Source organism: Alexandromys fortis, unplaced genomic scaffold (genome assembly GCF_014885135.2).
Source record: "Alexandromys fortis isolate MF-2015 unplaced genomic scaffold, M_Fortis_MF-2015_v1.1 scaffold_3, whole genome shotgun sequence".
Taxonomy (NCBI): domain Eukaryota; kingdom Metazoa; phylum Chordata; class Mammalia; order Rodentia; family Cricetidae; genus Alexandromys; species Alexandromys fortis.
The window spans coordinates 717233-740074 of NW_026067909.1; the positions used below are offsets into that span (position 1 = coordinate 717233).

Here is a 22842-nt window from a genome sequence, read left to right on the forward strand (position 1 = left end):
TGAGAGAAAGAAGAAAGAAAGGAGAAAGGGAGGGAGGAGAAGCAAGAGGGGAGGAAAAAATTGGAGGTGGGAGAGACAGATGGGGGAGGGGGAGCAGAAAGTGAGAGCACACGAGATTGAGCACAGAGGCAGAGAGAGGGAGACAGAGAGAAAGCCACAAAGCAGGAGGGTGTGCGGAGCAGAGCCAGAGCTTAGAAGGACCCGGTGAGGGCGGGTGCGGGCAGAGGCAAAGCCTGTGACCACAGGCGCCTGCAACCCAGGATTCCAGGGTACCACAGGAGTTCAGCGTCGCACCGGGCGACTGGCCAAGAGGTGGTGCGGGGCTGGGGGTGACGGCTCTCCCAGGTGCTCGCCGGTGGTGAGGTGACCCAGAGTCCGAGTGGTTCCGCACCCAGGTGCTCGCCTGGGAGGTGGTGCGGGGCTCCGGGTGACTGCATCCTTAGGTGCTGGTCCAGGGGGTGGCGCGGGGTTCTGGGTTGCTGGACGCCCTTCGGGTAGCCATGGCGACGGGGACCAGGGGTCTCTGGGCCGCCGCGACGCCGAGGGGCTGAGCCGGCAGCGGACTGCGCCATGGCGGCGCGGGGTTGCGGGCCCTGAGCGCCAGCTGCGGGCGCGCACCATGAACTCGTGGGACGCGGGCCTGGCGGGGCTGTTGGTGGGCACTATCGGCGTGTCGCTGCTGTCCAACGGGCTGGTGCTGCTCTGCCTCCTGCACAGCGCTGACATCCGCCGCCAGGCGCCCGCGCTCTTCACCCTCAACCTCACGTGTGGCAACCTGCTGTGCACCGTGGTCAACATGCCACTCACGCTGGCCGGCGTCGTGGCACAGCGGCAACCGGCCGGGGATCGCCTGTGCCGCCTGGCTGCCTTCCTCGACACCTTCCTGGCCGCCAATTCAATGCTCAGCATGGCTGCACTCAGCATCGACCGCTGGGTGGCTGTGGTCTTCCCGCTAAGCTACCGTGCCAAGATGCGCCTCCGCGATGCCGCGTTCATGGTGGCCTACACGTGGCTGCACGCGCTCACCTTCCCGGCCACTGCGCTCGCCCTATCCTGGCTGGGCTTCCACCAGCTGTATGCCTCGTGTACGTTGTGCAGCCGGCGGCCCGAGGAGCGCCTGCGCTTTGCTATCTTCACCAGCGCCTTCCATGCGCTCAGCTTTCTGCTCTCCTTCATCGTACTCTGCTTCACGTACCTCAAGGTGCTCAAGGTGGCCCGCTTCCACTGCAAGCGCATCGACGTGATCACCATGCAGACACTCGTGCTTTTGGTGGACATCCACCCCAGGTGAGAGGCCCGATTCAGGGACACTGTAGTGAGTTGGGCAGCTCCCAGTACCCAGGGTAGGGCCGTGGGAGAGTTCCCTGTCCACAGCACTGCATTAAGCAAGGCTGGAATGGCAGGTGCTATTTAAAGGACACCCAGAGCTTCACTTTCTGAAGCACCGGACTGAACTCTCAGCCAGAAATTCCTCCTTATCCTTAGATGTATCCTGAGCAGTGGGCTTTGTTCACTGTGATAAGCTAGGAAAGGGGTTTGGATATGGCCCTGAGAGGGCATATGGTAGGCTTAGACAATGCTTAAGAACTCTTCAGACTGCGGGTGTTACTCCTTTGGATCCTTCTCAGTCTGGGTGCGGTGCTAACTTGATCTCCTCCCCCTGTGTATGTGTCTGAGTTCCCACCAAACAGAATCCATTGCACTTTCTCCCTGTGGTGGGTCCTGAGGGCCTGGGTCATCTTGCCTCCCTAGGGGGCTCTGTCCTGTGTGTTCTGAACTTGGCGCCTCAAGGTCCCTTCAAGAATTTCTACCTCAGACTCTTGAAACTAAGCCTGTCCACCCACCCCCTTCCTCTTGACCCACTACCTCTCAGGAGAAGAGAGAAGGAAGCAAATGAAAGGACTGGCTGGGGACCTCTGTGGTCCTTAATGTCCCTTCAGGAGAGAAGGAGAGAACTGTCAATCAGGCTGTCCTGAGCTCACCTCACCTTTTCCTTTTGAGACTAGGGCATCAAGGGAGGGTGCTTCTGTGGTCTCTGCTGTTTTATTTACATTAAAAGCTGCCTTCCTCTCTGATGCCTGGGACTCCCGATAAGAGCTTAGGCGTCCAGTTGGCACATAAGATATAGCATACAGAGAGCACTGTTAGTGAGATGTTATGGTTCTATGTGTGAGCACAAGTCCAGTATTCAGGAAACCTTGGGGTAGGTAGGGAAGAGTGTAGACCTTAGTGTGTATTTGCCCTAGAGGGCACAGCAAACAAACAGAAGGTGTTAGTCTGAGCAAAGGCCCCTTGTGGGACTTCCCTGCCTTGAGCAATAGGAAGCTGCTGAATTTCAGCATGCCTGCGCATTGGCAGGGCATGGCTGAGTGTGTCTACCGACTGTCCCCCTCTGAGAGTCATTCCAGAGGACAGGCTCCTCTAGTCTTCCCTACATAGAATCTTCCCCACAGAAACTCAAACAGAATGTGTTTGCATCAGCCCTCCCTGCCCATGTCTGTGCAGCTTAGGAGTCATTCCAGGGGGAGGTCTGCAGCCACACTTGCAGAAACATTCCTGTTCATCACCATTCACTTTAGAAAGGGCCATCCCCAGAGCTGGGGCTGGGGCAGCTCCCAAGGATGCATGGAAATGTTAACTCTTGCAGACTTGAGCTAGTCCTAGAAAGCCCGTTCACCGAGCCTCCCAGTGGAGGAAAAGAGAAGTGGAAGCCCAGCAGGAAAGGAGCCAGTTCTTTTAGAGTGAGGGAAAGCCCAATTTCTGCTCTTAATCCCCCAGAGAGGAGGGTAGAGACCACTTTGCATTCTAGTGAGGGACAGGGGCTTCCTCTTCTCTTGCCTGTCTCCCTGGGTTTAGGTCAGAATGACAGAGAGTATGTAGGGGTCTCATAAGCAAAGACAGACACTGGGCTGGAATCCAGGCCTTTGTCAGTTTTGCAGAGAACCTTGACCTCCTCTGAGCTTCGGGCCATTTGGAGGAGGCCCTGATTTTAGACCCTCCAGGGAGCTCCATCAGGTCACAGAGCCGCTGGCTCCTTGGTGAACACACACTGCCCTTTCCAGGGGTCTCAAGCAGGAGTGTGGGAGGTGAATTCCACAGAACACGACACACACTTCACTTCCCTGACAGCTGGTCTGCTGGCCGTTACTTTGGTGGCACCGTGGAGAAGTTTTGGTCTTAGTTCTGCAGGCTGTGGTGGAATCCTGCCCCACTTCAGGCTCTGACGTCCTTTGGTGCCAAGAACCTATGTGGTCTTAGGGTGTCAGTTCCAGGATAGTCTCCTGGACAGCTAGAGGAGCAAATGAAGTCTCAGCTCACTGGAAGTCATCCACCACTTACCCCAGAATTTGGCTAAAGGAGACCTGCTTTGTGTTGCCTGTTGCCCAGGTACTATTTGTTAGGAAGCGACAAGAAGTAGTTTATTCTTCTGCATGCTGAGTAGCAAGCTTCATCCCTTTGCTGCAATCACTACCTAAGCAGCAGGAAGTCTCTCTTTTCTAAATATGAGGCACAGAGTGGCATCTCCTATTTCTGTTGTTCTGTGGTCAATTTACTACATTTAGGAAGTGGGTTTCACCTTGCAGTGTTTGGTCCACACTCGGATCTTCACCTGCCCAGTGTCTGCTATTCAGCTCTCCCAGCCAAAGCTCTCGGCCGGCTCTGGTTAGATCTCTTCTGCTGCTGCTGGGTACAGCCAAGCAGATCAGGCTCCGTGGCCCAGCATCACTGCCCTCTTTCTAGCCCAGACCAGGCTCAGGAAGGTCTGACCAGGAGGTCAGGGAGATGACCTTCTGGAGCTAAGCTGCTGGTGACAGAGTCTCTCCTAAAAGCTGAATGGGGACTTCCTCACAATGTTACCAGGGTCTCTCTCTAAACCCTTAACATGCTGTGAACCATGACCACAGGGGCTGCCTGAGGGTTAGCTCTGCAGGATGTCAGAGATTGACCAAGGTGGTAGAGCTGCACTGGGCCCTTGACTTTACAGAGGCAGAAGTCGATCCCAAAAGGAAGGCATTTGATGAACTCTAGAAAGTAGAATACACCCGGGGCCACGCCCAAGTCTGTCCTTGAGATTTGTAGATGGAGCAACCAGGTAGATGGAGGCTCACAAGCTCTCTATGTAGATGCTTAGAAGTTCTACTTTCGCTTATAGGTGGGGCCATGGAATGCATTCTAATCCCCCTATCTTGGCAGATATACTTCCTAAAACTGTGGCTCAAATTTAAAATCTATAGACTCCGTTGAGGCTAGCCTCATCTGGGCTAGAGAACACTCTAAGTGGTCCACTTGCATTACTTCTCCATCCCTGACTCCACCCTGCAGCACGGGTGCCTCTCTTGGGTCATGCGCACACCTCAAGTCATACAGTCACGTTCCATATGCATGTGATGTTCCTCGGGCCTTAAACAGAGTACATCTACAGTGTAGTCCACCACTGGGTGGGGACCAGGGGTGGAAGCTGAATCAAGGCATTTGCACAAGGATTATGTGCCATAGAAAATTAGGGATTTTTCCCTAGAGTAGATTGTGTGAGCTCCAGTTTTAATGTCCAGGACCTAGAGCAGGGACCATGCTTCCTAGATCTGCAAGGGGGACATCAGCATCCTAAATGCAAATTCAGGGCTCTTTCTTACCATCAGCTGTCTTGTCTCCCGGCTTAAAAGCCAGAAAACCAATAGGGGCCAGGTTGTGTGGGCTCCAGGTGTGGGCGCTGGAAGGACAATGGACATCTCAGATCATCGAGGACCTAGAGAGTCATCTCAGAGACTTCTGAGGCCATCTCCCCGCTTTCTGTTTAGATCCGTCCAGAGTTGCTGTTACTGGAGCCTGCAGAATGTGTCTCTTTGACCTCACATGTCAAAAAGCCAGAAAGCCTGTCCACTTTGGTCTCAAACCTTGTGATACCCCCCTCCTCCAACTCCAGGCTAGCACACATGTTCAGACCACAGTCGGGGCTCCCCTTGTACCTCATATTCTCTGCACCACAGACTCTGCCTAGGAGTCCAAGGACTCTGGGTGCCTCCAACAGACTAGGGATGGCAGTGAGAGTAACACTCTAGAGTCAGGTCAGGAGATCTGAGATGAGCCTTGGTTCTGTCCCAAATTGCCAGGATGTTTCTTGGGCATGTCCTAAACCACTCGGGTCCTCATCTGAGAATAGCACAATGGCAGCCCACGGGCATACAAGATTTTAGGATTTCAGGGTTGCAAAGCCATGGGGAGGGAAATGACAACAGGAGGTTTTGTGATCCTATCATTCGGAGAGCCCAGTGAGCTGCCCAGTGAGCTGTCTCACACCTAAGTGATGGGGGTGCTCCTCCCACCACTGTACTGTTACCGAGGAAACAGCAGAGCCCACGGAGGAAGGGCGGAGTTGGCTTTAGCCCTTTCCTTTACAATAGCTCAGGGAAGGAGTGGCACACCCCTAGCTGGAAGCGCTGGGCTGGTAGCCAATTCCCATGTGTCTGAAGTCCCACTTGTACCTGACTCCCAGGGCAGGCAGGTCCTTCACTCCTGTAAGCCTCAGTTTCCTCATCTGTAAGCTTGGGTAGGCATATGTTGGAGAGTCTACTGTTCCATCCTAACAGCATGATAACATGCTGTTATCATGATAACCTAATAACATGATTCTGGGGCAGAGTACCCTCTGCAGACACTTTCTGCATTCTACTGGTGAGTCACATTAAAATCTGTGATGTCCCTGTAAGCCTCAAATGGGCCACAGAGTCAACTCAGGACTCAGTGTTCAGTTGCATGATGCTAATTCACAGAACCCCTGGCACAGTCCCTAGCCACGGCTGCCTCTCCTGTGGACATAGCATAGGGTAAGAAGGACTTTTACAGAAAGAGGAAATTCTGTGGCTTGGAGGTTCAAGGCAGAGGTAGAACACAGTACAGAGTTCCCCAGTGAGTGTATATTGAGTTGAGAATAGTTTGGTTAGCGCGCACTAAGTGTTCACAGGGTAAGCCACAGTTCTTGGTATTTTTCATATTTTAACTCAGGCACTCTCGGTGTGACCCTAAAAGGCAGGTCCTCTCATCACCCTTCTTTCTAGACATGAGGCATCTGATGGGCAAAAGCCACCTCAAATTAAGTGTCTGGGTTTGAATCTGGAGTTCTAACCTTGGCTCTTCAAACCTAACCACTAGCCAAGAAGCGAAGGCTAAAGAAGACACACAGCTGCAAAGTGTCTTCTGCTTAACCTGTCCTTAAAGGAGCAAGGCAGCAGGTCTCTGTGGATCTGTGTAGCCTGGGGGAGTGGTAGTGACAGTCCCGTGACATTCCTAGCCTTGACTCCTTGGGGAGCATAAGGAAGCTCCCCATCTCTCTGCCCTATTGCTCAGTGAGCCACGCCTATCCTCATAACCAACCATAGTTCTGCTTTTAGGTGTGGTGAAAGCCTCCTCTGAAAAGTGGGGACTCACGCACAGAGGCTTGGCGATTTGCCTGAGGCCACAGTTAGGAGAGCAGGGCCCTTCTAAGGGAGTGCACCTAAGAGGGCTTTTACTCTACAGCACCCGAGGGCTGTAACATTGTCACACCCTGAGGAGGACGGGAATGCAGGTGGTCTTATCCCCTCACTCGTGGAGTTCTTTGGGTGAATTTGGCATGCTTATTTATTGGGTGTCAGAGTGGTCCTCTGTTGTCATGGAAGAGCGTTGTGTGATGGTTCAGGGTACTCGGCCGGCTGACACGCCAAATCTGCACCCCACCATTCATTCGTGGCAATCTGGAGCAGACAGAGCTCAGCTGTGAAGAGTAACCCTGAGTCTTCTGCGTCTGTGGTCACCACTGGTCTTCTTTGCCCTGAGTTGAGACTCCCAGATGGAGGGACTTTGAGTATTAAACCAAGACAGCTGAGCTGGCCATGTCCCTGTGCCCAGACCTCCAACCACAGGCTGTGCAAGTCACAGGAGCCCGTGAACCTTAGCAGAAAATGATACAGAAACACGCATGTGGTCAGAAGGCCTGGGGATACGCCAATCCATGGGACTTCCCCCCTGTGACGACATAGGTAGACTGTTTGTGTAGGGGGAGGAGTGAGCTTGGTTCCAGACTCTGGTCTGGATTCAGTTCCTGCCATCATCTGCCAGCCTGACTTGCCAGGGATGGAGAAGGGTACTCAGACATAGGATCCACTTTGGAAACCACCCCACAGAAACCATTGAGGACGGAATACTTTCAGTACTAAACAGAGGCAGAGGCAGTGCCTGACCAAATGCTGATCACTTCATAGTTACCGCTTAGGAGCCTTGTGAACGCTGTGTGATCCTGAGCAAATAACTTAACTCTCTTGAGTCTTAATCGCTTCTCAAATATGCAGACTGTAACGACATCGTCCTTGGCTCCTAGACACACTGTACCAACTAAACAAAGGCATGTGAAACCCCATCATAGAGCCTAGCATGACACGTGGCAGAGACTCAGACCATTATTAGTGTTATTTTTTTGTTGTTTGTTTGTTTTGGTTTTTTGAGACAGGGTTTCTCTGTAGCTTTAGAGCCTGTCCTGGAACTAGCTCTTGTAGACCAGGCTGGCCTTGAATTCACAGCGATCCACCCACCTCTGTCTCCCGAGTCAAGTACTGGGATTAAAGGCATGCGCCACCGCCACCCGGCAATAGTGTTAATTATTATAAAGTAATTAGTACCGTTAGTTGTGAACAACACATTTTCAGACAGTGTGGAACTTTGATTCCAAGACCCAATCTGGTTCCTAATTCTATAAATTTATATAAAGGCAGAAAGTCAAAAGGGGACCTGCAAAGACTCCAGATTCGTCCGTCCAAAGTGTTCATATGAGAAGAAATCTATCGAGGAGAGACTTAATGATTAAAATGCTCACTCTCCTAGACGCAGTGGTCAGCACTTGCTTTAACATCATACTTAAATCCAGCTTATGAACTTCCTCTCTACCGCTTGCTTTCAGGGAGCAGGCCAGCCTGTCTTCAGGAGCAAGTCACTGCAGCCCAAGCCAGGCTCTGCCAAGTTGGTTTGCGGGGCAGCACAGCCTCCAGTCACCCTCTCTGCTCACCTGTGTCCATACTGGATGCTACAAGACAGAGTCAGGAGCCTGGAGCTGGTTGCGTGCACAGCTGCTTTCCCGTACCCCGTGCCTGTGATACCCTAATTTTTTTTTTTTTTTAGTGGAATCAGTTCCTGCAGGGCTTAGAGCAGAGTGGAGCAAGAACAGGATGTGATTAGAGGCATTGGTGGCTCTTGACTCCATCGCCTAAGCTACATCCTCAATGTCAAGAGGACTTAACTGTCACTTTAGCTTCTCCCGTCTTAGTCCCGGGAGGAATCATGCCAAGAACCGCACATGCCCCCAACTAAGCTGGGTCTTCCTATGGCAATGGATGCAATCAAGATAATTTCCCCCAGCTAAACACAGAGGTCCCTCTCCCGGGTGGTTCCAGCTTCTGTCCGCTTGATAGTTAGCACTAACTGTCATAGTAGATGAGCCCCGGAGGCAGGGGGTGTAGCCCTCCAGGACTGTGCAGGGAAGGGAGTGCATGACATAAGCAGTAACCCTGTGAGTTCTTCTCTGTTTGCATTCATTGTGTTATTCGTTTGCACACTGGATACATTTTTCTGTATCTTTATGTGTGATCGCTGGTTTTAAATGTCAACTCGCCACCATCTAGAATTACCTGGGAAGAGCATTTCGGTTGAGGAATTATGGGCCTACCTGTAGGGGATTGTCTTGACGAGTCTTTGACATAAGGGTAGCACCGTTCCCCCTGCGGAGGGTTCTGAACTTGGGGCAGGAGAAAGCTGGCGGTTGCATAAGCGAGCAGGCAGCATGGTTTCGTTTGCTTCTCTCTTCTCTGGATTGTGACTAGTTGCTTGAGTTTCTGCCTTCCACCAAATAATTGGCTGTATCATGGAAGTGTGAGCCAGATAAACCCTGTGTCTTCTCTGAGTTGCTTTTGGTCAGGGCGTTTTATTGAAGAAACAAAGGAAAACAGAAATCTCTTGTGCATTGTGCACTAAACTCTTCAAACAATCCAGCTAACATTATGTTGCGTTGTCTATAAGAAAGCACATCAGTAAAACGTGGTGTGTGATTTCACACTGCAAATAATGACCTTGTCAATGTCACACAGCTTGCCCAAGGGCTTAAGACTGGGTCCCAGGTCTCTGGCTTCATAACCACACACCTAGAATGCATTGTTTGTGTTCATGAGTAGCCCCTCCCTGTGTCCTGGCCAGGCCACCCCACGAATTACCTTCTCCTCTCTGTCCCATACAGTGTGAGGGAACGATGTCTGGAGGAGCAGAAGCGGAGGCGACAGCGTGCCACCAAAAAGATCAGCACCTTCATAGGGACCTTCCTCGTGTGCTTTGCTCCCTACGTGATTACCAGGTGAGCTGACCTGTGGATGGGGACCAGGGCTTGGAGAGCCAGAGTGGGGCCCCTCCTGGCCACATGTATCTCCTGAGAGCATGGCAGAGTGAGAACGAACACTTAGCTGCTTCTCTTCAGCCTCTGACTCTCCCTTATCAATACCTAACATTTTAAAGATTGATTTTTATTTTTAATCATGTGTCTGTGTGAGTGCAGGCATCTGTAGAGGCCAAAAGAGAGTTTTTGATTCCCTGGAGCTGGAGTTGTTATAGGCAGTTGTGAGCTGCTGAGAACTGAACTCAGGTCTTCTTAAGTAGTCAGAGCTAGTAGCCGCTGAGCTATCTCTCTAGCCCTTAATTAACGCTTTTATTGCACTGGCTACCGATACCTTGTGATGATTCATACATGTGTACAATGGGTACCCATGAAGTTAGGGCAGTTGGCATGTCCTGTTCCTTTAACAGTTTTGATTATCCCATAATCACTGCCCAAACCTATGAGGCACGACGCAAGATTACACTGTGCATACACAGCGTGTGCTGATCAAATTGGGCTAGTTTATTTCCCACCTCCCTGCCATTTGCATGTGTTCAGAGCCTCCAGGCACCTCTCTGTTTATTATTTATAGCACGTGTTACAGGTTGTTGTGACGTGCAGTCCCCCGCTAGGGTGGAGAATGGGAGAGCATGTGTCTGTTTTAATGCCCATTATCCACTCTCCCTCCATCATCTCCTTCATCCCAGCTCCTGGGAACCACTGCTGCATATTCTGACGGGCTTGTTAAGGTGTGTTTTTTATGAAAGAACAGGTGGCACCCTGTCTGAGTTATTCCATCGTGTCCTCTGGGTTCACCCATTTGTCCGAATGATATCCTGTTGTGTATCTATTCCGCATTTTCTTTACGCGACCATTACGGCTCCCAGGTTGGTTTCTGCCTTAGCTGCTATGAACAGTGTGTCAGTAAACACAGCATGCAATAAATGCATTTTATTTCTTTTGGTCATATACCCAGAAGTGGGCCAGCTGTTCCATATGGTGAATCTATCGGGTTTGGGGAAAACCTCGGCATTGATATCCATAATCAGCCTTGGTTTCTTATGTGTTAAACTCAGTACCCCATAGTGGAAGGCTCTTCACTTGATCTCCAGACAACCTCATTCTAACTTTTCACCCCACACCCACACTCCATGAGGTGCTGACCAGAAGAAACGGGATGGGAGGGAAATACTGCACAGTGCAGGGTCAGCCCCACTGCCCACTGGGCTGGGCAGCCAGCCCCTAAGCAGTCTGCTTCAGAGATACCAGCCACTTGCATAAAAGTAGATATTTCTCTCCGTGCCCTTCCAGGCAGGCCACCTCTCCTGCGGCTGTGCTGTCAGGCCAGTGACTGTCAGTTTTTCCCATTCCCAGAGAGCCAACAGCCAGGTGGGGCTGCAGTTCACTGGCTCTGGGGACCAGCATTTCCTCAGACTAGCCTGCTCCAGCTGTGACAGTTCCCTCCTGCCAGTTTCAGTCAGAAAAAAAAAGGAGGAAAAGATAGAAAGAAAGAAAAGGATTGCCTCCTTTCTCTCCCAAGCTCCTTTGTGGACTGGTGGAGGTGGGTGGGGGGTGGAATCCTGCAGCTTTGTATCCTAGTTCTATGATCTGTGCTGTTGGGAGATCACAAAGGACAGTGGTTCTGTTGAGACACAGAGGTGGGAGCTTTGATTGAGTCTGGGAAACCATTTCCTCTGTGTATGAGTGTGTGTGCGCGTGTGCGAGAGAGAGAGAGAGAGAGAGAGAGAGAGAGAGAGAGAGAGAGAGAGAGAGAGAGAGAGAGAACACAGCTAGTGCCACTGCAGGAGTGCAGATGGGCATCCCCTTTGCTGTAACCCAGCCTCCTGTTCCCTGTGAGGACAAGCCAACTGCGACAGCCCTCTCTGCTCTCCCCACTTGTCCTCACACAGACCTCAGCATGGTTGCTTGCTCTTTCAACCATGACCTCCAGTTATTTCTTCAAGCCAGGAGATTGTCCTTTGCCCACAGGACCCACAAGAACAAAAGACAGGCAGCTAGGGAGCCTTGATTGCCTCTCTAGCCCTCTCCTCTCTTTCTCAGACAGCCCAGGCCTAAGTACAGTGCCACCCACTGCCTTCCACAGTATGTGTTTCCTCGTGGGGAGCCCGACTCAGCCCATCTCTCACTTTGAGCACGAGACTTGTATGTGGGTCCCTGGATGGTCCGACCACGGGCCAGGGCAGAGTCATCAACTTTTTCTTCTGGAACTGTGCACTAGGCCTCAATACTACTGCTGTGTTGCATATAGATGACTCTTGGCAAAGAGGGGCTGCCCCAGGGAGTATAAGATGTATCAGGGGCTCCTTGGTTCCACCAGCTGGATACCAGGAACATCCCTATCCTCCCACCAATGTCCCCAGCTTAATAACCAAGTTTCCAGATATTGCCAAGTGTTTCCTATGACCAGAGTCACCCTGGCTGGAAAAAAAAAAACCTGTGGTCTAGACCCATACCCCAGCCAGGAAGCCAGAACTAGCTTTAGCTCAGGACTCTGCACAAACCTAACATAGAGAGACAGAGAGGCCTCCTCAGCTCTACCCTCCTATTATACAAGTTTGAGCCAGTGTCCCCACTCTCTGGGCTTCCAGAAAACACTGTATAATCCTGGGGTTAAAGGATGTGGGGCACTGCAGTGTGTGAGACAGACATGCCTGTATGGATATTTTGGGACATTATCTTTCCTCCCCATGTAACCCTGAGACTGAAGGAGATCTAGCTAGCCAGAGAATGCAGATGAGAAAGAAAGTATACAGAGACCCTTCTTCTTAGACCTTGGGGAAAAGGGACTGAGGAGGTGAACGTGAATCCTCAGAGAAAAAGTGATATGCCTCCCACTGCTGGCAGCTAGGCTTTTCTCAGGCTTGAGCTCATTTCCTAGTTTTATCTATCTATCTATCTATCTATCTATCTATCTATCTGTCTGTCTGTCTGTCTGTCTGTCTCTATCTATCATCTATATGTCTGTCTACCTATCTTCTATATGTCTATCATCTATCTACTGATCAATTTATCTCCATCTCTTCCTTCCTCCCTTCTTCCCTCCCTCCCTCTCCCCCTTCTATCTCTCTCTTCTTCTCTCTATATACCTCTTTTTTATTACAGCCCATTTCCTTCTAATAGTGTCCAGGCAATGTTTCAGTCATATTGCTAGCAGATTCAAATGGAGTTAAGGAGTTAATGTAATTGAGGTTAAAAAATTAATAAAACTGTGCATCTTGCATGAGGATAAGCAACATTTCCATGGGAATAAAGGCCTCACCTTCTCCAGTATAGAGCCTGTGTCAGGGGACTCCACCCCATCCCATCACCTCCTCCAGTATAGAACCTGGTCACAGGACTCCACACCACCCCATCACCTTCTCCAGTATAGAACCTGGATCAGGGACACCACCCCTCACTTCCTTCAGTATAGAACCTGGGTGAGGGGACTCCACACCACCCCATCACCTCCTCGAGTGTAGAACCTGTGTCAGGGGATGTCACCCCACCCCATCACCTCCTCCAGTATAGAACCTGGGTCAGGGGACTCCACACCACCCCATCACGTCTTCCCAGTGTCTTTTCTATGTGTATGCAGAAGCACCCCAAGCAAATCTTTGATGACAGCACTCATGTTCACCTCCCATCACTTTGTCGCACATGTCTCCAGCACCTTCTCTTGAAGACTATAAAAGTTCCCCTGAAGAATAAGGATGAATTGCAGAGACCCCCAAGAGTCCCCTGGTAGGAACCTTGGCTCTGAAAATAGAGCCTATAGTTAGGCAGATCCCTTCCATCAGGCAGGCCCAGAATCCAGAGCTAAGAGAAAGAATGGAGCCTCCTGGCTAGGCTAATGGACAAAGCTTGTGAAGTGTGGGTGTGAGGAGTAACAAGAGAAGCAGGAGAAACAGCTTGAATGGCACCTAGAGTAGTGTTTTCTAGTATGACAGCCACAGATATGGGCTGCTGTGGAGCACTTGACATGTGACTTGTCCAAAGTAAGATGCACCCGCTTCAGGTCTATAACGTCCAAGATTTAATATGGTTAAAAAAATACAATCAATTCTTCTCAAAGCAAGTCTCTAGTAGGATAGTAAGTACAATAAAATTTAGATTCATCTGCTGCATGTGTGCATACGTGTGTGTGTGTGTGTGTGTGTGTGTGTGTGTGTGTGTGTGTGTGTGTAAACCAGGCTGTAGGTGTTGCTCAGGCATTGCCTGCATTTTCTGTTTTGTGAGAGTTCTTATGGAAGCCTGACCTTTCTCTGTTTCATAGTCAGGCTGCTCCCCTGAGCTCTGGGTCAGTTAGATTCTTCCTGGAGTGACCATGCAGGGCCCAGGGCCACTGCACATTCCTACCCCCAGGCTCTTGGGAAATGTTTTCTGAGTTAACATTTGCATGTCTTCAAGTGATTGTAAGCCTATCGTTTGTGCCGCAATCTATACTTACAAATAATTACAGTTGTCATAAATCATCAGGATCAGGTTTGGAGGCATTTGTGGATCTGATGGCCCCATTATTACAGCTTTTCAGAGTAATGGGATGATGGAGAAGGGGAGGGGTTAATGTGCAGGTGGCTCCCGACTGTTAGTGGTCTATTAATAAATGACTCCTCCACTCTAATGTCTCATGAAAGCTTAAAGCATCCCCTTAGAGCTCGCAGGTCTTTGCGTATGCAAACGTATGCAGGTTGAGTCTCCAGAAGCCTCGAGGACTTTTGGGCTGTTTTCCTAAGCAATATTCTGTTACTTGAATTGTACTTTAATGCAATACACTGTGTGTATGTGTGTATATGTGTGTTTGTGTGTGTGTTTGTGTGTCTGTATCTGCATGTCTCTGTGTGTGCGTCTGTATCTCCGTGTTTCTGTGTCTCTGTCTGTGTCTGCCTGTCTCTGTGTCTGTTTCTCTGTGTCTGTATTTCTGTGTGTGTGTGTGTGTGTGTGTATGTGTGTGTGTACAGAATGTTACAAAGAGAGACCTACAAGGACAGAAACAGAAAGAACAAAAGTGAGAGAAGCAGTGATGGGCAGAGGACATACGCAGAAGAGGCTCTGATCTGATGTTTTACCTTCAGTATTTGAAAGCAACGGTGTCAGGTGCACTGTTGAACCGGAAACAGTGCAGCAGCCCGTGAGGCAGTCTGGAACCAGAAAGCATGAGGTCTCTGTGTGTTAGGGAAGATGATACAAGGATGGGATCTGGAGGTGCTGAGTCCCAGGGTACTGAGAGCTGGTGTCCAGCAGCACTGTGTCTCTCACCCTGAGCCTCTCTCCATGGAGACGCCCACTGGGAACAGGTCTGGATATTACTTCCTCCAGGATCCAAAAAATGCCTCAGAATTCAGACAAGTATACCCTGTCCTCCAGGGACCATGGTGGCTCAGACTGTGGGTAGTGTGAGGATCCCCTATGGGTAAGGGCAAGGGTGGGCAGCTTCCTATCACCTTAGCCCTTTTCTGTGGCAGTCACTTCGGAGTGCTGCCAACAAGCGTCAGAAGGGGCCCACACCAAAGAGAGTCACAGTTCAGAGAAGTCCAACATACACAGAGGCATGGGCAGGCATGCAGGATTCAGGGGTATAATCTGTGGATATCACACATGTCAGCCGATTCTCTGTGTCCATCTTCTCTATTAGCAAGCTCTGAATCTTGAAGCACTTTTACTCCTCAACGAACATACATGATATATACATATATATGTAGACACATATACACATATATATGTAGACAGTACACATGGTACATTTAATGTAGATACACCTGACCCATACATGATGCACATGGGCATACATGCACATAACTCATGCACCCATGTGGCAAACATGCATACACATGTGCAAATATATGCACAATGCACATATACACACAACACAAGGCACACATGCACATGACCCACACATGCACACACATAAGATGCACCTGCATACATTTACACAGCACAAATGTACACATGTGTAATATACATACACATACCTCATGAGCACATGCACATACATTCAGGTGTCACAATGTACTTACATACATTTGGCACATGTCCTCACATGCACATAACACAATATGCACATACAAGCAAACATGCTCACAATGCATACAACACATGGCACACATGCATGCACAGCAAGAAGCACATGCAGTCATATGATGCACAAGTACTACAACACACACACATGTGATAAGACAAGTATACACAGTCATTCCCAGGGTACATACACAGACACAGGTCACTTCACTGCTCAGACTTCTCTAAAGGGCTCAAATGCCTTCTCGAAATGACCTGAAGTGTTTGGAGAGGCAGACCCCGCCCTTCATGCATCCTGTTGTACCCCAGGCAGCTGACTGGTGTGGACTCTCCCAAGGGGGTATGGTTGGGAACAGGGGGGTGTGCGGGACTGCTCTATGTGCATTTTGAGCACACAAACATAAGTGTCACTATGATTGGAGCCTTAGGGCAAGCAGAGGTTTTTCCACCTCGCACCCCAGGAAGCATACAGAAAACCCTTTGTGCTTAGTGAAAGGTGAGGGCAGGTGGCAGGAATGGTACTTAAGGGACAAGGCTGTCAGCTGGGGAGTGGCAGGGGCCATGCTGCTCCAGAGGCGCCAAACCGTGGAAGTCCCAGTGTCTCCTTGGCTTCTATGGGAATAGGGTGGGGATCTGGTTCCATTTCAGTGTTGTTACAGCCAGGGACCTCAAAACAACCAAGCAACCTAACAGCACATCCATGTCCCTGTGGGGTTCTTTCGGGGTGTTTTGGAGTATTGGCACTGCCCGAACTGAGTACCACACTGAGAGGCTTAAACAGCAGGAAGACATCCTCGTATCTCTTTGGCCAAAATTACATGGAACCAAATCTGGTTTGTATTCATTTGAAGCCCTCCTTTGTCTGGGGTCTCTCAAAGGCTAGAACTTGCTACAGGTTTTATGGGGAGGGACAAGAGACAATGGTTTAGCACAGTGAATCATGACTTCATGGAAAGAGCCTCTTGGGGATTAAAGGGTCCCCAAAACTCATTTTGTCTCTCTACAATGCTGACTTCCAGGGTCCAGCGTGGCCTCTAGCCAGGCTTTGAGGGTGGAATTTCACTTTGTGGCAGGAGACCCTGGCCTGCTGCTCAATCTCTTTGGACCTCAATGACCTCATCTGTAAGATGGGAATGAGCCCTTCTCTGCAGGGTCATTGTGAGACAAGAGTGTGTACACAGCAAGGATTTGGTTCAAAGGAGACACAAGCTGGAAATTATCTGAGGGAGTTCAGACCTCAGATAAAAGTTTGGGAAAGTAAACACTATAACTTTACCCTACACAGCCTCCAAATACTACTTTTGATCTTGTTGGGTGGTTTGATAATCAAGTATTTAAAAGAATTCTTTTGGGGAGTCTGGAGGGATAGCTCAAACAGCAATGTGTTTGTCATGCAAGCATAAGTCCAGAGTTCAGATCCCCAGGACCCATGTCAAAGACTAGGTGGAACAGAAGATGCCTTTAACCTCAGCCAGGACAAAATGTGTGTTGGAGTCAGGCAGATCCTTGCAAAGCTGTTGGCCAGATAACCTATCCAACCTGGTGACGTTCCAGCCAAATGATGTACCCTGCTATCTGAGATAAAATGTGGAAGGTGTCTGAGGAAGGAACACACCCAGGTTGTTCTTTGATTTCCATGAATGCATTCACACATTCATGTGTGTGTCTACATATACACATGAACACATACACACCTATCCTTTGGGGTGATCCACGATGATAGGATCAACCTTAACAATATACAGAATACAGGCCATTTGGGAAACATGATTGGGCATCACATGGCGTGATGGATAGTTTTATGTCAACTCGACACAAGCTAAAGTCATCTGAGAGGAGGGAGACTCAATTAAGACAATATCTCCATAAGATCAGGATGTAGGCAAGCCTGTAGGGTGTTCTGTTAATTCGTGATTGACGGGAGAGGGTCCAGCCCATTGTGAGTGATGCTATCTCTGGGCTGGTGGTCTTGGGTTCTATTATAAGACATGAGGAGCAAGCCAGTAAGCAGCACCCCTCTATGGCCTCTTCATCGGCTCCTGCCTCCAGGTTTCTGCCCTGTTTGAGTTTCTATCCTGACTTCCTTTGATAATGAACAGCCATATGGAAGTGTGAGCCAAATACACCCTTTCCTCCTCAAGTTACTTTTCAGTCATGGCATTTTATTTGCAGCAATAGACACACAGCAACAGGGAGCCAGCATTTGGCTATTTCATTAAGTGTGACGCTGTCAATTTGGGGCTTCTGTCTCTTTTAATTCATCACTTCTAAAGCATAGATTATTTTTTTAAAAAAAGTGAATATTTCCCTTCTGCTCATATCTCCAGTTCCTCTGTTCCTCATGCAATCTGTCAGTGAAATGAGGAGAAAGGTATTCCTGGTTCTCCCCAGGCCTAAAGGGTGATGAAGGAATGATGGGGCAAAGACAGTGGTCTCATTGTGGACTCACTGGAGATCCATTCAAAAACAAAGTGTTCCGGTGGGGAGTGGCATAAAGCACCTGTCTGTTCTTCCCACTGACTCTAAGACCCATCACACAACTTCAACCCAAAGACCAAGCCAGGAAAACTAAATTGGCAGCAGAGTTATGCTCTATCCTCTTGTCTCTGAGCCCTCTCCCAGGCAACCCACCAAGCGGAGAACCATCACTGCCTGCCCTCCAGAAGATGTCCCAGGTGGTGGCCAGCTGCCAGAGCCTAGCTGGTTACAGGCACAAGGCTTGCTACGACCCTTCTCCTTTCTGGATCTCAACCTTCTCATTTGACAGTGGGTAGAGGAGCAGTGATGTAGGGTCTCCAAACTCTCCAAGCTTTGTGGGTCTTTTTGATCTTACACTAATGCTAGATGCTTTCTCAAGTCTGACCAGTGGGGCTGCGAACCCTTGGGAGAGAGCAATCATAATTAGGGATAGGAGTGGAGACTGAGGAATTCTTACTGCCCTTGAAGGCTGGAGTTCGCACCACTCAGTGAGTTCCATGGCTATCAGAAGAACTCGAAAAGCTGAACTCTTGAACACACAGGATGTATCTCCCTTGCCCTCCTCAGGAGACAAAGGTCACTTTCTGGTCTCTTGACTACTGCTATTGTCAGAGGGCACCAGGACCCCAGTCCTAGGAATAGCACTTCCTCACTGGCAGACGTTCTGCTGGAGCTCTGCAGAATGTTTGCCAAGGTTTTTTTTTTTTTTTTTCTCAGCCCTCCCTCCCACATAGACTCCTTAGGAAGGCGGAACTGAATTTGAGGCAGAGCCAAACCAGACTCCCATGGATTAAAAGATCATAGAAATAAGCCCATCTGACTTCCCTACTCTACAGATAAGACATGCGGGCCTACAGAGCGCAAAGACTTGTGGGGGTCAGAAGCAGAGGTGATGGCTTTAAATCCTCCCTTTTGTTGAATGCCCCTATGAGCTTGAGAATATGAGGTGGTCATGTCTCCCAGCTTCACAACAGTAACCTGTGTGCACAGTTGACAAAGTGCTTGGGAATCATTATTGCTTTCCTTGTTACCTGACTCGGTTCCATGCCCCTAACACACGCCCAGAGCACCCTCGGTGACACACTCCCATCTCTCCGCAGGCTGGTGGAACTATTCTCCACAGCACCCATTGGCTCCCACTGGGGCGTGCTGTCCAAGTGCTTGGCCTACAGCAAGGCCGCATCTGACCCCTTCGTGTACTCCTTGCTGCGACACCAATACCGTCGGAGCTGCAAGGAGCTTCTGAACAGGATCTTCAACAGACGCTCCATCCGCTCCCACTCCGTGGGTCTCACAGGTGACTCTCACAGCCAGAACATTCTGCCGGTGTCGGAATGAAGGACGGCTCTCCTGCCGAGGCATTCAGAACGAGAGGACAGAACAAAGGGAGGTGGGCTAGTCTCCTGGGTGGACATTAACTGCCGCCATTGCTGGGTGATGGCAGTGATGTTGATGTGTGAGCAAGTTCTGGGGCCCCGCTTCTTGGCTTTTCCAGGGTAGATGTCAGACTGTTCCATCACCAAAGGATGGCCATGGGCCGAGGACTAGGTTTTCTGGAAGTGTATTTTGAACGTTTAGACTCACCAAAGGCCTCCCAAAGAATGGTAGGCTAGTCACTGTCAAGGACACAGAGTGTTGATGGCGGGTGTAGGGTATGGCACATACCTGTTTGCTAGCTACTGGTCATGGGGTTCCATGCTCCAAGGGACATTTCAGTGATGCTGAAAATGAGGCTGGCTGTGGTCCTCTGTCCCATGTCTAATATGGCAACCCTTTTCCACTTGGTATTGGTGGCTGCTGTAACCCAAATATTATCCAGCTGGCGCCAACTACAGTATGCTCGGCTGCCACCATTGGGCTCTGTGCTCAATGGAAAAGTGTTTAACAACCTGTTTGCTGCCCGCCAGTTGCCGTAGGAATGGGAATTTGGTTTCAACTTCTGCCCCTCTTCCATCAAACAAACTAATGTTTGCGTGTATTGACAATCTTAGCATGAAAGTGGTTTCAATAGACAGGTAATAGATAATGCTAGATTCTCCGAAATCTGAGAAGGAAGTCACCTTCTTCTGATTTGCATGCCATAGTTTTGAGAGCCCGGTAAAGCAGGAAGAAGGTGTCCGGTCTGTCCTACTGCCCCACATGGGATCTAAGCTGGTAGGAAGGACTCCCTCTTGTCTTAGACATCTTGCCCATCATCTCCTGTGAGGTGGATGCCCAGGAGCTGACCTGAACAGGGAGGCAGTCTTTGTTTTCAGATAGTGGGTTCCACTATCCTGGTGGTTCATTACCCTCATTCTGCAATTCTGTCCTGGGACAGCAGGGACGGTCCAAGGTCACCACAAAAGTGCTTTGTGGCACCGATGAGAGAGTACAATTAGTACAGGATGCTCTTCCAGTAATATACAAGCTGATCTGCTGGGAACCATTGTCTTGGTCTCATTAAAATCTAAGATAAGGACTGGAAAGATAGCTTAGCCAGTAAAGTGCTTACTATAAAGCCCCGAGTCTGACCCCAAGAATCCACACTGAAGGCAAACTGGCCATGGTGGCATGCGCTGGAGAAGCGAGAGAGGTCACTCCCCAGGGCTCACTGGTCAGCCAAGATTTAGCTGAACTGGTGAGTTACAAGTCAGTGATGGACCTCAAAAAGAAAGAACAATGTAGATGGCAGCTGAGAAACAACACCCGAGGTTGACCTCTAACCCCACCATAGAGCAGCGTGCATGTACACACACACACACACACGCCATGTGTGTGTCTTCCTGTCTCATCATTACAGACTGACTTGAGAATGCTCAGAACAGTTGTTGCTCTGCCCTGTAAGAGACTCCCCTGGGTGGGAAGGGTGGAGGGCCATCAAGTCAAAAACATCTTTCCTTCCTTGTAACTTTATACAACCTAACCTTGCAAGGGAACTCTCCACCAGGGACCAACCCGAAGACTGTTGGTTTTCCCTGCCAGGTAGCCCTGGTAGTTAAAGGCAGAGAAATGTCTACTTGTCTATTTGAAAAGATAGCCTATCATTAACTCTTGGCAATTCATTAGAAAACAACTCCACCAGGCCTGGTGTTGTCCGGCTTCAGAGTTTCCATGGAGACAGTTGTAACATCTAAGGAGGCTTTACTATCTTCCCATTGCTGGGAGAGATGTACTCACACCTACCTTGTTGGGGAAAAAGAACCTGGGCTCCAGCAGGGACTCCTCAGGACACTTGTTTGGACTTTGTACCTATCTCTGTCCAGCCAACCTTATGGGAGAGTTGGTGAGGTCCACCCTTCCCTCCTGTGACAAGAGATGTCACCCAGGTAGCTTGAATTTAGCCACAGTGAAAGTTTTAATACACCCAGAATAACTAAGTGTTGTAAATCAGGCCTTCCTTTCCCCCAGAACTGGTTGTCACCCATCTACCAGAACAACACTGACACATATTTGTTTCTGGGACAAAACTGTCCTGATTCAGAGTCCATTTGGCCCCATCTAGCACAAATCACCGCAATCATTTCTATAGCTCGGCTAGAGAAGAGCAGCTGTATCTACCCTCTGCTGTTACAGAAGCTCAAATCAAGCAGGGAGCCAAGACTGCACCAAATAATCTCCCCCTGCACACAAATACTGCTAAAGTTGGACAAAATAGGAATGGTGACCCAGAGGGAGAGGTCAGCAGACAGGCAGAGGTGAGTAGGGACATCCTCTTCTCCCATATTGGTTTGGAGAGAGAGTAACCCTATCAATCCTTTCTCTGCCTGCTCTGTGTCGGCAACATATTGCACCCTGAGTTGCACCAAGATCTCGCTGTCCCTTCCATAACTAAGAAGCAGGAACTGCCACCCACGACACCTCTTATCCGGAAGGATGTATGCTGTAATTTTCACTATGCCTCTAAAACTGCTTACCATCTAATAAAACCCACTACATTGGCATCATGCCACTGACAAGAACCCCAGATAAGCCCATTGATGGAGAGTTTTCATTATCACTTAGGCACAGGCTTGAAAACCCAAGGGAAGCGAGAAGGAAGCGGCTCCATTGGCAATGAGCACCAGCCAATGCCACGGCAATTGCCTCCCATAAAAGTTTATAGCAGTCTGCACATCTCTAAAACACGCCCCCTGAGGTCACTGCTTCCACCTGAGTGATCTACCTCATTCTGGCAATTTAATTAATCAAACAACGTGTGATTTTCTCAGGTGTGAGGTATATGAAACAAGACTCCGACCCCCCCAAGGTGAAAGGTCTCAGTGACTTGCTTGACTCCCGCTGGATCCCGGAGTCACCTTCACAGCACTTGAGGGCCACTGGGCAGGTGAAACCATTTTGTGAAGCTTGGGTGTACTGCCGACAGAGGAGAGGCCTCTCCCACATCCCAAATCCACTCAGAGGGCTCAGTTCCGGCCTCACACACACGGCTTGCCTTTTATAATCTCTCTGCCCCATCTGCCTTTTTCTTGAATCCCCTTCTAGGAGGTCAGGATCTCAGAAACCGGGGGCCCTTGGGCATAGAGGATACTTGCTGAATGGCACACTACTGATGTCTGGATAGCTCCCCTCCCGTAGACAGGTGTCTGCATTCAGCTGGTAGACGAACATGGCTTGGTGACCTCCTTGGCTTGTCTCCTACTGTGTTCTCTTCCAGGGCTCAGCTCAGGCTCCTGTCACTCTGAGCAATAAAACTCTTGCCTTGCATTTGTGAGATACACTTTGTTTTGTTTTTCATGTGTCTCTCTCCTCCAGAGAAGGTAGACAGAATAGGGCCAGGCTTGTGTGCTCATTGTCACTCTTGCCCAGGCTTAGAGGCAGGTAGTCATCAGTGCTTGCCTGTGACGTGGCTGTTGGATGAACCCAAAGATGGTGTGTTGTCAGGATTTGACCTTAACACAGGGTTAAGTCAGTTGCCTGATTTTACTGAGGATATGAGGATATTCTTTTTTTCTTTCTTTTTTTTTTTTTTTTTTTTTTTT

General features: G+C 49.6%; 1 protein-coding gene across 1 annotated transcript; it reads left to right on the top strand.

Moving 5' to 3' along the window:
- Positions 1–619: 619 nt before the first annotated feature.
- Positions 620–19222, top strand: Gpr26 (G protein-coupled receptor 26). The gene is made up of 3 exons (XM_050136522.1): positions 620–1287; positions 9257–9370; positions 18985–19222. The coding sequence occupies exons 1-3, from the start codon at positions 620–622 to the stop codon at positions 19220–19222; spliced, it is 1020 nt and encodes a 339-aa protein (XP_049992479.1).
- Positions 19223–22842: the final 3620 nt, after the last annotated feature.

Bases quoted from the DNA above. Each gene is read 5' to 3' on its own strand.
- Gpr26 (XM_050136522.1), top strand. From the start codon at position 620: ATGAACTCGTGGGACGCGGGCCTGGCGGGGCTGTTGGTGGGCACTATC. The intron at 1,288-9,256 runs GTGAGAGGCCCG...TGTCCCATACAG, and splicing joins TTGGTGGACATCCACCCCAG to TGTGAGGGAACGATGTCTGG. The intron at 9,371-18,984 runs GTGAGCTGACCT...ATCTCTCCGCAG, and splicing joins GCTCCCTACGTGATTACCAG to GCTGGTGGAACTATTCTCCA.